Source organism: Neolamprologus brichardi, chromosome 17 (assembly GCF_056152115.1).
Source record: "Neolamprologus brichardi isolate AB-2024 chromosome 17, ASM5615211v1, whole genome shotgun sequence".
NCBI lineage: Eukaryota > Metazoa > Chordata > Actinopteri > Cichliformes > Cichlidae > Neolamprologus > Neolamprologus brichardi.
The window spans coordinates 8,436,139-8,451,600 of record NC_142120.1 but is presented as its reverse complement, the minus strand read 5'-3'; the positions used below and the strand labels follow the sequence as shown (position 1 = coordinate 8,451,600).

At 40.1% G+C, this 15,462-nt stretch overlaps 1 protein-coding gene across 5 annotated transcripts in view; it reads right to left on the bottom strand.

The window, feature by feature from the left end:
• The window catches only part of nrcama (neuronal cell adhesion molecule a), a 63,671-nt gene that overhangs the window by 7,436 nt on the left and 40,773 nt on the right, over nt 1–15,462 (bottom strand). The window contains exons 3-27 of one of the 5 annotated variants that reach the window (XM_087830302.1): nt 13,962–14,147; nt 13,481–13,498; nt 13,098–13,203; nt 12,761–12,954; nt 12,507–12,629; nt 12,151–12,321; nt 10,475–10,586; nt 10,159–10,343; nt 9,772–9,903; nt 9,495–9,638; nt 9,260–9,371; nt 9,001–9,167; nt 8,745–8,892; nt 8,540–8,664; nt 8,231–8,260; nt 6,475–6,576; nt 6,128–6,325; nt 5,971–6,041; nt 5,643–5,868; nt 5,232–5,347; nt 3,939–4,146; nt 3,458–3,580; nt 3,157–3,333; nt 2,934–2,966; nt 2,332–2,397 (exon numbers count right to left, since the gene is read on the bottom strand). In XM_087830302.1, the coding sequence (XP_087686428.1) occupies nt 2,332–2,397; nt 2,934–2,966; nt 3,157–3,333; nt 3,458–3,580; nt 3,939–4,146; nt 5,232–5,347; nt 5,643–5,868; nt 5,971–6,041; nt 6,128–6,325; nt 6,475–6,576; nt 8,231–8,260; nt 8,540–8,664; nt 8,745–8,892; nt 9,001–9,167; nt 9,260–9,371; nt 9,495–9,638; nt 9,772–9,903; nt 10,159–10,343; nt 10,475–10,586; nt 12,151–12,321; nt 12,507–12,629; nt 12,761–12,954; nt 13,098–13,203; nt 13,481–13,498; nt 13,962–14,055 (3,181 nt within the window). In that variant the 5' untranslated portion in view covers nt 14,056–14,147. The remainder of the gene's footprint in view (nt 1–2,331; nt 2,398–2,933; nt 2,967–3,156; nt 3,334–3,457; nt 3,581–3,938; nt 4,147–5,231; nt 5,348–5,642; nt 5,869–5,970; nt 6,042–6,127; nt 6,326–6,474; nt 6,577–8,230; nt 8,261–8,539; nt 8,665–8,744; nt 8,893–9,000; nt 9,168–9,259; nt 9,372–9,494; nt 9,639–9,771; nt 9,904–10,158; nt 10,344–10,474; nt 10,587–12,150; nt 12,322–12,506; nt 12,630–12,760; nt 12,955–13,097; nt 13,204–13,480; nt 13,499–13,961; nt 14,148–15,462) is intronic. The other 4 variants (XM_087830303.1, XM_087830305.1, XM_087830304.1 and 1 more) reach the window with 4 other exon arrangements.

Below are 15,462 nucleotides of genomic sequence, written 5' to 3'. Positions count from 1 at the left end.
GCTCTTTCCAAAATAAAAGCTATACTATACGCTTCTTCTGGGCTATATTCTCAGCAGCATATTAAACATATCAGGTCCCCATAAGGAGAATCACGTGCTAACGGCTGTCTAATGACTCGGGTAAAGTTTGTAGCATGCGTGCTTGTTGTTTTTGTCTGCTTCCACTTGTCTTTGCACTAGGATGATGTCGGTGTAAATGTGCAGTCATATTCATTGTGTTCCCACTAGTGCTGTCAGCGTTAATCTGAAATGACGTTAACGCCACAACACAGCAAATCTCAGTTAACGAGCTACCACGGATCGCCCAGTGCCTGGGGCTGGACGGTGTCAACACGTTAACAAGCTAACTGTGCTAACGCAGTAGTTCCCACCAATGTAATTGAGCATTGCGTGGCACATCCGACATACTGTTTTACTTTTGTCCATGACGTGCTTACCTTCAGGGTCATACGTCACATGAAAACCAAAATAGTTCCAAACGCCAGATCTGAATGAGGGTGGGGGAGGTTCAATTTGCCATGTTGCAAGGAGAGCTTAACTTCTGTCTCGCTAGCTTGCCCTGCGCTCAGTGACTCTGTGTTCGACTACTCCGCCTAGGCTGCACTGTCGAGCGCAGATCCACTGAGCGCTCAACACAGACAGCATCGTCAGAAGAAAAGTTGATAAAATAAATTTAAAAAAATTGTATTGTTCATACATATGCCTACCGAACCGAAAGCACTGTATCGAACGGTTCAATATCGATACGAGTATTGTTGCACCCCTAATGTTTACATCTATGAACATCTCCAGAACAATTTGCCAGCGTGTATTAAACAGCTAGTGCAGGGGTGTCAAACTCAAATACACAGTGGGCCAAAATTCAAAACTGGAACAAAGTCGCGGGCTAACGTTAATATTTATTGAAATATATTTATTGAAATATATTTATTCCTCCAGATATAAGAATGAATCTTTTCTTATGGACTCAAACACATTTTGCTGAAAAACTGAATATGGAACAAGCAAAGCTTAATACTAAACAATATATATATTAGCTGTATAATACCAGTAGGCAAGCTCTAATAGTAATTTGGTATGGCTTCGCGGGCCAAATGTAATTAGGCTGCGGGCCAAATTTGGCCCGCGGGCCAGAGTTTGACACCTATGAGCTAGTGTCTTTGGTAGTTTTTTCCACCACATGTGGTAAAGTGGACCACAGGCAAGCTTTAAAAAAGGCCATTGTTGTTACGTTTTGGCTCAATATATAAAGTGAACATTTATCTTTGGAAACTTAAAGTTAAAAGTCTACAAAGTACTGTAGCTTTAAGGTTACAAAATAAAATCAAGAAATGAATTACAAAATAAGTAACAACGCTGTGCAATTCTAAGCTCCTGTTACATTATTAAAAAATAGGTCAGGTTAGCTGCTACAAAAATGTCCATCTCAATAAAACACCAATCAGGTGGTTAATATTACTAGCAATATTTTCTGAGCTTCTTTTTTTTTCACTTTTTTGTGACCTTGTGGCAGTTTTGCCTCTGTACACCACCACAGTGGATATTAAACCAATCATTCAAGATATGATTAAAGTTCAGAATTTCAATATTATATTAACTGTTTAGGAATTACAGCTGTTTTCTGAGACGCAATTGACTCATAAGCAGTTTCATTGCCATGTGAGACCTGTTTTGCTCCTTATTCTATGAGAAATTTAGCTGATGAAAAATCTGGACTTAGGTGCCAAAGTGCTGAACTTGCATTTGCTATCTCTTCACTGGAGCGCTCAGTATGCGGACAAAGAAAATCGATGACTAAGTCAGCCCCTGATCTCAACACAGCACAGCATGTTTATCAGTTACTGAAAACAAATCTGATTTCAGGAGGACCCAAATACAAGCAGCAAGTGAAGGGGGCTGCAAAGCATCATAAAGGAGGAAGCACAGGATTTGGTGACGTCCACTGATTGCAGACTTCAGGCAGTTATTGACTGCAAAGGATTGTCATCATTAAGCATTAAAGTAATGGTCTTATTTAAAATGATGTTATCTAATTAATGTTGAGCCTCTGAAAATGGGGGTTATTCCTAAACAGTAATTACAATACTTTTGTTAAATCCCATAAATTAAAACTGCATTTCAATAGCATCTTCATTGTTTGATTTAAAATCCACTGTAGTGGTGTACAGAGGCAAAATGACAAAAATTGTATCAGTGATAAGCTGGTTCATTACCATCACGAAATCACATTTGAGTAAAGTCGCTAAATTACTAAGATGGATCATTTCTGCAGGACTGAGTTCATGGGGAGATAGTGGGGGAGGGAGTAAGGGACACAGGGAGTGCTTGTACCCTTGTGAAACGGGGAATGCAGAGACTGAGTGATGGGGGAAGTTGGGTGAGGGGGCTCTGTGGGGCCTGAAAGAACACGGAAAAGAGTGAGACAAAATATATAAGCATCACAACACAGAGCATACAGTACTGACACGGAGAGTTAAAACGTGGCAACGCTTCTTAAGACTGAAAGCTAAAATGAAGCACCTGATCCAGCTCTGTATCTAAACAAAGAAAAATGAGCAACTCTGCAGCAAATAAATTTCTACTTTGTTTATAAAAACTGTCAGTTTATAGCATAAATGTTAGCGCTGGAATTCAAACCATCATGCAAAAGGAATCTGTTGAAACCATGCTCATTTAAAGAAGAGACATGCTAAAAGATGGAAGAAAATATCATTTTACAACATAGAAATCCTATATTTCACACCGTGTGACTGTGTAAAAACGACCTATTCTTACAGAACAGGACACAAGCATGGTTTCTCACAATTATTGGATTACCTTAACATGCAGGGAAAAGTACAATAAACATGACATCTATGCTGGGGCTGTTTTAATTTCTAATATCTATTAATGGAATTAGCATGCAGATACTTCCAGTGGCAAACTTGGGTTACCTTTGCCTGCCTCTACAGTGGGCCGAGTACGAGCTTCAAGGAAAAGAGAAAGAGAAAGAGACAGAACCTCCTCAGGGTTGTCATTTTTACAGAATTCCTGACATCTGTCACTGCACTGTGGCTACCGTTAGGCTGCTTTAAAACGTTTTCTTCCTATTGAGCTTTTATTTGGTTCACCTTAAGTTAAATGCTTAAACTTCAAGTTCTTGGACACAGGACTCACTTGTATGCATGACTGTGAAAGCCTCCTCTGTGATGATGGGGCCAGAGCCCTTGTTTGTCCTTGCGCTTAAGTAAAACTTGTAGAGCATGCTGGAGTTCAGGTTACTCAGAGTAATGGTGGTCTCGTTGGCTAGAAAGGTCATGACCTGGACTGGTCCCAGTTCGCTGGTATTGTTGACTGCAGACAGGGCAAGAAACAGCCAACAATTGGAAAATGCAAAGATGAGAGTTGAAAGGAAAAAGCACAAATGCTGCATAATACTGTGGCGATACTTAAAGCTAAAGGGGACTGCAAATCCTACCTGGTTGGTATTTCAGAATGTATCCAGTGAGACGTCCATTGTTGTTAATTGGTGGGCCCCATTCCAGAGTGAGAGAGTCCAAACCAGGGTTGATTACACTGAGAAAAGAAGGAGGCCCTGGGACTGAAAACAAAACCAGAATTAAGTCTGAGTCTGTTGGCTACATGAGCATTTGTAGAATACAAATATTTTATATTTGAAGGGCATATAATAATGGCTAAGGAGTACATGAACCTGACTGTTAAGGCTTTAATTGGATGTTGGCTCTGTGTGCCCTTGTATTTGGTAGGCTGTCTTACTAGTACAAACAGTGCTACTAGCAGCAGGTAAAATATATATTTTGTATTAATGTGTACATTTAAGATATTGTAGTATAGCAACATTCAAAGTGTGGTCATCCATTTAAAATTTGGCAGAACTTGGCATCCTATTACAGTACATGTTTTTTTTTATTCTTCTTTGGACCGAAAGACATACACACCTCCCTCAGGTGTCTCAAATGTCTTGCTTTGGCTAGAAGGCCCTTCTCCTTTGTTATTAAGAACTCTGATAGAGAGACTATAGACACTGTAAGGCTGGAGGCCTGGCAATCGTCCCTCACTTCGGTTTCCACTGAAAGTCAAAACTTGCATTTCCTCATCAGTCTCCTCTTCTGTCTCATGCAAACCATGCTTTCGCCTGTAGTATACCTGGAGAAAAGCAGACCAAGAGTTAAATGAATCATTGTGGTGTTGTAACCAGGTACCCCAACACAAAACAGGAGAATTAGAGTGATGCTCAGTAAAAAAAAGCAGAGAAAACTCAAAGTAACTTTTTTCTTTCTTTTTTTTTACTTCCTATACTACACTCACCAGTCACTTTGTTAGATACACCTTTTCAACTGCTTGATAATGCAAATATCTAAGCAGCCAATCACATGCCAGCACCTTCGTAGGGTTAGCCACGTAGACATGGTCAAGATGACCTGCTGAAGTTCAAACCTAGCATCAGAATGGATGTTGGTGCCAGATGCTGCTAATCTGCTGGGATCAACTACTTCTTAGAATATACAAAAAAATGATTTTAAAAATCATATAGCAATAAAAGGAAAACAAGAAAATATCCAGTAAGCGGCAGTTCTCGGGGAAAAAATGCCTGTTGATTCTAGAGGTCAAAGAAGAATAGCCAGACTGTTTTGGTTTTGCTTTGGTGGGAGAGCAACAAGAACTTAAAAATAACCACTTGTTACAAAAAAGGTTTGCAGAAGACCATTTCTGAAAGCACGTCAGCAGAAGACCACACTTGATGCCAGTCCTCTCAGCTAAAACAGAACCCTGAAGCTACAATTCACATGGTCTGACTAAAGTTGAACAACAGAAGATCGGAAAAATGTTGCCTGCCCTGATGAATCTTGTTTTCTGCTGAAACATTGAAATGTTGAGGTCAAAATTTGGTGTGAACAACATGAAAGCATGAATCCATCTTGGCTTGTATAAAAGGTTCAGGCTGTTAGAGGTGGTGTAGTTGTGTAGGGAAAATGTTCTTAGCATACTTTGAGCTGGTTGTGCAGCTGAAAAATGGGCAGCAGACGAATGTTTCCAGCACCTTGTTGAATCTATGCCACAAAAAATTAAGGTACTTCTCAAGGGAAACTGGGACCCAACTACTCAAGAAGGACTATTTTCATAGTATCTATAGTGCTGGTTGTATTTATAAGTGACATTAATGTCATAAGATTGGAACATCTACTTTGACATCTCTGTGAAGGAGGGGGAAATGTGGCATAAGACAATACCTTGTATCCCTGTAGTTTTCCTCTAACAGAGGGCGGTGATATGGGCTCCCAGTGTACTTCTGCCAGTGTGCTGTTATGAACCATAACCTGCACACTCTCTGGAGCAGACAAAGGCACTGCAAAACAGAGAATATGAAATATTAAGTTGAACCAGTTCGAAAACACTGTGGTGATGGATCATGGTCTTGTAATTGTAAACACAGTAAGCTTTTATAGTATGTCACATAACTAGTCTTATTTATGACTTGAGCAATACTATAAAACAAAATGACAAGGGTTACAGCCCCTGTTATTGAAACCTTAAACAATACATGCTCATTCTCAAACTTCCCAGTCTGCTTTATCTTTTTCTATCTTCCATAGTTCTGATCTAATACCGAAAAGAAACGTATTTCCACAGAATTCACTTACAGTCTTCTCCAGAGTATCCAAACGCCACTTCAGGTTCTGGCCCGACACCATAATTGTTGAAAGCTTGAACTTTGATTTCATAGGGCACATAGGTTGGAGTTCCAGACACAACCCACTGGGATACATTGGCCACATTCTGTGCTGACCACTCCTTCTCAAGATCCTTCTGTCTCCACTGCACTTTATATTCCAGACCGGGCCCATTGGACTGGAGTCCTGTGAGTGGCTACACAGAGAGTAATGTTAATTAGTACTTGCATATTCCATCTATACAATACATTTAGGCTAACACTCAAATCAATCTGAAATATAATTAAAACCATCTCACTGTCCAGGAGATGACCAAGTTGCCTGGCTCGGTTCCTACTCCCTGAACACCTGACGGGTTTTCATCAGGAGCTGAGAAAACCAAAGAATCCTGGTTCAGTCTGAACTTATTTTTGTGTTAAGATGATTAACATATTTCTATTTTCAGTGACTTTTACCTGCAGGGTTGGTCCTATATTGACGTGAGGACTGGCTCGGCTCACTATAGCCGACACGATTTTTAGCCAGCGCTCTGAAGGAGTAGTACACGTATGGAGAGAGGTGCAGCTGTGCTGTGGTGCTAGTACCAGGAACCTCTGTCAGGTTTGTCCAAACTCCTGGCTGGTGGAGAAGATCCTCATACTGGATCAGAAATTCTGGAGAAGATAAAAGATTCAGATGTCACGAATGTTTTTAACATCAGAAACTTTGTTTTCATTTGTACAGGTCATAATTACTGTAGGTTAAATCATGTCTGCCGATAGTACAGTCTGAGCAAACTGCACCAACACTGAGAATTTCATACTCTCTATAGGACTGTTGTTTTCATCTCCTGGGGTCCAGGTGAGCTGGACACTCCTCTCTGTTTGGTCTGTCAGCTCCAGGTCAGTCGGAGGGTCAGGTTTCTCTGTGAATGCAATAAGAAATTTAGTACCTTGCTTCTGTTTCCATATACAATTTGGCACCAATACAACACCTTTCCACAATTAAAAACATAACAGCAGTAAATGAAATGTACAGCAGGTATTTTGATGGGTAGCTAGTGAGGTTAACATTTGTTAGCCGGATTACATCATTAACTGTGTTTTTCTCATTTAAAAAACATGAATGTCAGTCAACAGCTTGTATGCACTCACACAGTCCTGAGGAGAGGTCCAAATATTGAAAATGTGGGTGCATATGTACCGATCATTAACAGTGACAAAAAACTTTTAAAACTCTCACATGCATTCTATGCAAGTATGGTGGGATTTAAAGTTTATGGCAAGTGTTAAGACAAAATTGACCAGAAATAATCAGACCTGAGGGTCAAAAGGTTAATGGGTCAATCACAGTCAAATAGCCGAACGCTGCACATTATTGGCAAAAGTTAGGACTGTTATATCCAATTTTTTGTGACAGTTTTTGCAACTTTAGCATTTTTTATGACAGGCACTTTTAAAATAATGCATTTTTATATAATCGAGTAAAACATGTCAAAATGTGTCTCATTTATGCAAATATGTATGTTGCATATAAGCTCTGTGATGTATGTCATATGCTGTTGTGAACACTACAGCCTGTAATGTGCTACACTGCATACAAGTGAGTCCAAGCCGGTAAAAAAACCATGCTTGTCCCCCTTTAATTTGCCAAAGAAGTATAAACATCAGTTTGAACTTTTTTTTTGCTAACTTTGTTGGAAGTTACAAACTGAAAAAATATTAAACATATATTTAAAAACTAACTACTAGACCAAATGAAACTGTGTAATATCATAAGAAAAAGAGGGCATTTCCATTCATATATTAAATAAAAAACAACTTTTAATTAATGATCTTGACCAAAACCTGTGTGATCTTCATCACCAGGACTAGCTTCATATCATCAACACCAGCTCATCAAAACTTACTAGCAAAAGCCTGCCCTATGGGTGGTTCTGTACACGGGCAACATATGCTGAATACCAAAAAAATAATAAAAAAAATCAAGAACTGGGATTTTTAATAAATCTTTAAAAAACAAAAAAACAAACCAAATAGATGTTAAGCAGCCCTGTATGTGTGACAAAAGTTTTTGCAAAGTTTTGTCCAGACTGGCCCACCCATTAGGCTATGATTGTTACGGTTTAATTACTTAATTAACTTGAAAATAGTATTATTTTGTATAATTTTGTACAGTTTTAGCAGTTGACTGTGACCAACCTGACAGCACTGATGATGATACCACTGCTAGTTAGCTAACAGCACCAGATTTGTTCAGGTGTTGCAGGTAAAACCTCACATTACATACGATGTGTCATCAGAATTTAGTGTTCGTGTGTGTTAAAATGATGTCTTCCATATTTTTAAACGCACTACACTTTGCAAAAGTACATAAAATGCAGTAGCTAGCATGACAGCAGCAGGTGAAACACTGCAAAGGCAACTTTAAGTACTTGTGTGTTTGATTTGAGACAGCAGACTGCCAAGATTTAAGTAGTTTAAAAGTAATGTACACCATGGAAGGAAGTAGCCAAAGGACACACACAATGAGTTAAGCTAATGGAAGCTACAAATTGCGACAATGTGGACATTGTTTACCGTAGACAATTGCAGGAGTAGGAGTCGCCTCTGACAGCGAAAAGCAGGAGCAAAGTGCAAGAAGAGGGTTAGAAGTTAGGGACAGACACTTAAGAAACAGCAGAAAGATCTCAGTGGTAATGTTATTTTAGGAATGTAACTAAAGCTTGAGGAGTAAACACTAAAGTTTCAGTGCAATTAAGGAACCAAAAGGGGGGGGGGGGGGGGGGGGGGGGGAATCAAACAATAGAAGCAGGAAAGCAAAAAAGACTCTGGGTCTGTGTTAGAGATAAATGATAACTACGTTGATACGTTAAGGTGAGAACGTACCGACAACAGTCAGCATGGCACTGGCTGAGTCCTGATCGAGGGTGGTGTTCATGATGCAAGTATAAGTCCCCTTATCATCATCAGTCACGTCTCTGATGGTCAGACTATCAGTGTCCACCTCGAACCTGAAAGTATTAACAAGAAACAACATCAGGTATTTCTACAGAGTCAACAGAATAAGTGCAGTCTCAATGGTTGGGCGTACCTCTCATCATCAGGCAACTCTCCTCTGTCTTTGAGCCAGGTCATGGTGGGAATTAGGGAAGGGTCATGCTTGACTTTACACTCAAAGACAGCGCTCATTCCTCTCTGCACCACCTTGTACTCTGGCTGCTTCAGGATACGAGTGGGCTCTGCAAAATGGATAACCATTATGTCACCGCTGATAACCTGATGCCCACTGACAAAGACGATTTGAACCACCAATGTCACTGTCTGAGTTGTGATTAGACTATACTGACCTTTAACTTCCAGAAAGACATGGTTCTCCTTGATCCCAAGGTTGTTTGTGGCAATGCAGGTGTACTTTCCACTATTTAGCGGCTGGGCTACATTTATTTCCAGAGTACCATTCTCATGGATTACATATGGGTCAGTATTCTTAATGCTGATCTGACTGTCTTTGAACCTGCATAGAAATGGCAACCAAGGCGGCTCAAGTACAGTACAGTGCATCTTAGCTTTGAAATCTAATAATATTTCAAATGAGCTGACAGTTACCATGTGATGGTTGGAATAGGCGAGCCAAAGGAAGCACAGTGTAGTAATGCAGGGCTGTTGGTGATGACCTGGTACACTTGGTTAGGTGGAGTGAGGACCCTTGGTGGTTCAGCTTTAAAGGAAAAAAAGAGAAGATGCTTGGTAGAACTCATTAATATGGCCATTTTCCAAATCGTTTCTAACTAAAGATTTGTATGGGGCAGTTCTAATATGAAATAAAGATGTTTTAACTCACCAAGAACACTGACAAAAGCATTCGCCAGGAGGTAGCCGAATTCATTGGAAGCATTACACTGGTAGACAGAGCTGGACCCTGACTGCACGTTGCTGAGAATCACAGTGTCGTCTTCCACCTTGCGGCTGGGGTCCACAGGAGTGTCTAGCACAGGGCAAGATGATCTCTACATCATCATCTTTAATTGAAAATGAGCTGGAACTGAGAATTCAGTCCCCAGCTAATCAAGTTTACTATTGTGTCTGCTTTAAATTAGAAGTGATCTAATTTTTCTTACTCTCTATGGGAATTCCATTGACAAACCAGTCTATCCTTGGTTTGGGTTCTCCATTGACTCGACAAGTCAACACGCCAGTTTCATTAGGGGCGAGGATCAGGTTCCTGGGAATGCTGACCCAGAAAGGAGCCGCTGGGGATAATGAACAAGACTGAAGATGCTCAGTGAAATTCTTGACGAGCTATCACTATAAATCTTTCTTTAGCTTTCAACGTAATATAGGAGAGAAGACACTGGTTGTTTCTATAAATGGAAGATTCAAATGTGTATTTATCTGCTTGCATTAGAATGCATTTATGAATAAAAATTGGGGTTCAGAATAAAATATGGTAATACTGTAAAACAAATTTAAGGGCATCAGTAACATGACTGAGCTGATCTGCCTACCTTTGACAGTGACCTTGATGGTATGGTGTACAGTGCCCAAGTTATTTGTGGCTACGCAGCGGTAGTTGCCAGCATCATTTTCATTCACATCAGAAATCTTCAGTGTTTTCTTGAAGTTCTGGTAGGACACTCTGTTGCTTGGTAGCTCTCCTCCTTCTTTCTGCCACGAGATATCTGGAGTCGGCCTATCACAGAAGAAAAGAGATTACAGCAAACAACTCTTCCAGTCAGTTAGTTTTTCTTCTCTTTCAGACACTGCGGCACTAATTTGAGTAAACATAAACCCTTGGAGTAGTTACTGCATATGCCAACTTACAAGCCCTCAGCGATGCATTCTAGCTCCAGAGTCTGCCCTCTCAGGACCATCTTGGTGCTGGTGGTGCCGAGAGGCAGCATAAAACCAGGACGCCGCTCGCCCTCTGGGCTGCCTGAACAGGTCAGAGCACAAGACCATATTAGTAACAGACCAAAACATTATACTTTAACACTGCTCTTCCTATAAAACAGAGCAGAAACCTCAGGGATGATTTACATTTTCAAAGGGCAAAGGAAGAGGCAAATGTAGTGTTGATGAAAAACAAATTGTGGAGAGATGGTTCAGTAGAATGTAAAAGAAAGTCTTTACTTACAGCATAAAGACAATACCAGAGCAAAGGGGATGTCTTTGAAAGACCTGAGCATTTGTTTAAGTAAACAACCCATGCATATAAATGCACAGCTGGACTGACTCCAGCCTTGGTCAAGAGAACAGTGCCAGCATGTTTTGATACAGGGTTCAAATACCAAAGGACCAGAATTTGCAGGAAAGGTCAGAAAATGGCAAATTATCCATATCAAGTTTCACAAGGTGGAGACGAACAATGTTACGTAAAAATAATGTTAACATAATAATGTTCTTTAATTTGTGACTATAGATAATTACTTAAAGGCCACAAACTGTCAGTAACAATTAATTGATAGAGTTCCATTTTACCTTGTATCACACTTTGTATCTTGCTTGTATTGATTAATGTTTAATTTGAATGAAGTAGGAGAAACCTGAGGAAGGGCAAGTGTTACTTACAGAGGAGGGGATTGAGGCCAAGTTAAAGGTGAGTGAGTGTGTAAGTCAGATATGGTTATGCAGGGCAGTAAAAACAGGGCCGGGTTTACAGTGAAGGGGGCTGAATGGGTATAAACCAGCACTCACCACTATAGAAATCAGTGATATTGTATAAAGCAGCCAGAGTCTCATTCATTGTTTCCACTGTAATATAACAGAGAATCATAAGCATGCAAAACTAGGAAATGCATTTTATGTAAAGCAAAGTATGTGTGTCACCCAAAGCCATAATTGAAAAAAACAACAACAACAAATAAATAAAATAAAATAAAAATAATTACACAATTATTATTAGTGAGACTGAGATAAGGACATTATAAAATCAAAGCCCTTACAGAGCTCAGGGGAGACAAACAGAAACTAACATTTATCTACGACAGTTTTGCAAGAGTGAAGTAAGGAAACAAAGTTGTAAAGTAAAAGGGTGTCTGACAAAAGAGAAAATACTAATATTCAGTTTACAATAAAAACTGAAAGTTTTCAAATGTGAAATGCTGGAAATGACTTGTGCAAGCTTAGACCAGACCTTTTTAGCTCCATAGTTATTTCTAGCTGCGTAGCTTCATAGTTTAGGATTCCATTTGAGATGCTTTGCACGGTTTTAAAAACCCTTCAGTTCCTCTTCTATTTGAAACAAGTCGTTTTAGTTCCTTCCTCTTAAAAAGCCTACGTTTTTCTGATTGGATGCCCCTAATCTGGCTTCCACAAACAGAACTCCTTTTCATGTGAGATGACCATATAAGGAAATCTATGCTGAGCTGACTTAAGCTTGGCTCAGTAGAAAATATTGTGAGAAAACTCAAAAAAAGGTCCTTTTTTAATTTAAGTAAATGAGTTTTTGGCTTCTTTAAGGAGAAATCCACTGCTTATTTAAACCAGTTTTGACTTACTGTCCAGGACAGTGACTGAAATCGGCTGTTTCTGCTGGATGGTTTGTGTATGAGGAAAGCGAGCGTAACAAATGTAGTCACTCCTGGTGTCTTCTGGGAGAACATTGGAAAAGTACAAGTCTCCATTCAGGGCCTGGGACACTCGTTTATCCAGTGGTAGCTTCTGAAAGTCTGGGAGGGTGAGAAACAAGCAACTTAACAATGCAAAAAGCTTCCATTAGCTCACGAGATTGTTTTATCAACTACATTCAGAAATGAGATGGGTCAGAAAGGATTGACCCAATCTTTTGTTTGTGAAGGTGAAATTCTTTAGTCATTGCACCTTATATGTCTGCAAATATGTACACACGACTCACTATTATCCATCCAGAAGATGACAGGAGGGGGCAGCCCAGCAGGGGGTCGACATTGCAGCACAAGGGAGACCCCCTTCTGCACCATGATGGCCTCATTTCTCTCCTTTGACCATAAGGGGGACCCTGTGAGTCACAAACATCAACACCAAAAGGTTAATGTAGAGTGGATAATATTTATTTGTACTCAACTAGTCGTCACTTTTAAAGCCCAAGCTTTTAGAGCGTATGCATTTAAATACAAAGAGAAGACTTACTGGACTGCCTGATGACAATGCTGTCAGATACGGCAGTGCCATGCTCATTGTTAGCTATGCATTGGTAAGTTCCCTCATAAGCTTCAGCCCTTTCGCTGCTGATATCAATGACCAGAGTTCCTGAACCGGGCTTCATTAAAACTTTGGAGTCTTTCTCCACATCAAAGTGAGTCCCATTTCTTGTCCAGGAGAAGCTAGAATCAAGAAGTATAGAGCCATGAAGGAAACACATGGAGCAGAAGAAGATGTTATGGCACATTTATTCATGTGTCAGGCCAATTTGAATTACTAATTTGACACTAAATCCTTCATTAGGCATTGCAGGGATTCTCTTCACCTGGGATGAGGCTTCCCCTTGGCTTCACAGTGGATGACAATGTTCTCGCGTGGATCAAAGATGTAATCCTTTGGGGACTGTAATATTATAGTAGGGGGCTGTGGCACTGAAGAAACACGAAAAGAAGCGTAGTTTAGATACACAGCACAACAAAACCCGAATGTGCTGAATAATGCTGAATGTGTTCAAACAGAGGACGTAAAAGCAGCATGCAACAAGCAGCGACAATCAAGACATTTATAGATGAAACACTCTATGCAGCTTACCATCACATCTACAAAGCACCACTTTTTACAGTGTTGAAATAAGTGCATGCACATCATTCGCCAAAGATATTAAAAAACTCCACACCAGAAACCACACCAGTGTTTGGGGAAACTTACATCCTTCCAGTACTTTAGCTTTTTGTCCACCGTGACATGCCACACCACAGTAATAGAATATTGAGGAAAGGTGTTAGTTTTTGCAAGGACTAAACAACAGGTTCAGGTGAAATAGATTCAGGTACTTTTAAGCATTTGACTGAGCCTGCACACTTTTTGAGGGGAGGGTGTTTAGAAAGGCAGGTGCAATAAATGCTAGAAAAGTAGATGAAGACGTTCAACGGTTCAAACAGATTGTGTGATATCAAGATAAACAGAAATCCTTAAAATCTCATTGCAAAACACCATGCTGAAACATGCAAAGTTGAAATAGAATAGATAGGATAGAAATAGATTATTGCTACATTTTCATGAGGTAAAATATCTTCACTTTATCCCACAATATGAAAGGATTTTGCTGAAATTCCATTAGTTTGAAAAGAATTATACAAGCGTAACATCAAGTCTTACAATCACAGAGCATGTAAAGGGCAACGCTTACGATCAAGAGGCACTTCAAGTGCTGAAGTCATGTGACTTAGGAGTGTCAGCAGCACAGCTCCGAAGCCTGGCACCCACTTCCTATTCCTGTCCATGCTCAGGTGTGTCAGTGGCACGGTGCAAACCTTTTCCCCTAGGTCCAACAGAGGTGAAGGTTGTAGACAGCGTGAAGAAGTCTGAACCTGCACTACACAGAGGAATAAAAAATACTAAGAAAAACTTACTGAGATTTGTCTCAGCAATTTTAATGGCAAAAAAGATTTCAGAATCAAAAAACAAGTGCACACGCACTATCCTCACATGTATACAAATATGGTTAAATAATGTGAGCATGAGTCCATCCATTCAAATGAACTACAGGTAAATAGAGCTGAATATTTACTCTGTACTACAATGGAAAGTTTACTTTAGTTTTTCTGCAAGGTTATTTCCAAAGTTGGGTATCTACAGTCATGCTTGGCAAGTGGCTCATAGTCATGCATAGGCTATCATTCGTTCAATGTAAAGACACTGGCAGGAGAAGTCCAAACAAACCGGATTCCCATCCTTGCAACTTAAACAACTTTAGCAGTGTGCATGCATCTGTCCTTCTTCATTTTGTTTACTTTCTCTTCTGATGAAAATGCCAGCGAGATAGACTGGCCCGGCACAATGAGCTTCCGAGTGTAGGTGCTGTCAGAATTAATCATCTGGGTGTTATATTCCAAAAAGCAGACACAGACTAATATGCTTGGGCAGTTTGTGTTGACTTATTTGGCGCTAGCTGCATTCACATCTTATTGACCTCCAGACAAAATAGCCACTCAAACATAGCATGTGCACTGCTGAGATGTCCCCCCTACCACGTGTGTGCCTGTAAACATATGGCATGTGAGTGCACTGAGCTGGAACGATCGCAGCTCTGCTGCAGATATAGCCTCACACGGATTGGCACATGCATGCAAATACATATCACATTAGAAGCACCATCGTTGCCAGTGTGTCATATATATCAAGTTACACATGAAACATGAGCCTCGGCTTCTGTTGCGTAGTTCTAAACAAATAGATGCAGATTGATAAGCCGTCACAAACACACAGAATTGTGTTGGCATTAATGGGCTGCTCTAAACTGGGCCATGGGGAGCTGGACATTATGCATGTTTGTTTTTCCCCTTCATGTCCTATGCAGTGTGCATGAACTGAAATCATCATCCTGTTTTTCCTTCATGGAAAATTCCTTCCTGCTTTACTTTGAGTTTCATGTGGGGAATTGCGAGGTAGTCCAGAATAGATACGGCTATATGGAGCTGGAGCATAAAGGTTCTATTTAATTGAGTTCCGGATTTAACAGGTTTGTAGTCATGGTGTGAGAAAGCTTTGCAGAACTTTTAAAACCTTCTTATGCCCCACACAATAATGTTTTGACTCCTGGCAAACAAATATCACCATTGGGTTCATAAGATTTCCCCCAAAAGGTTTCATGTGATAAAACAGTTGTAATCACAAAGACAAGTACATGG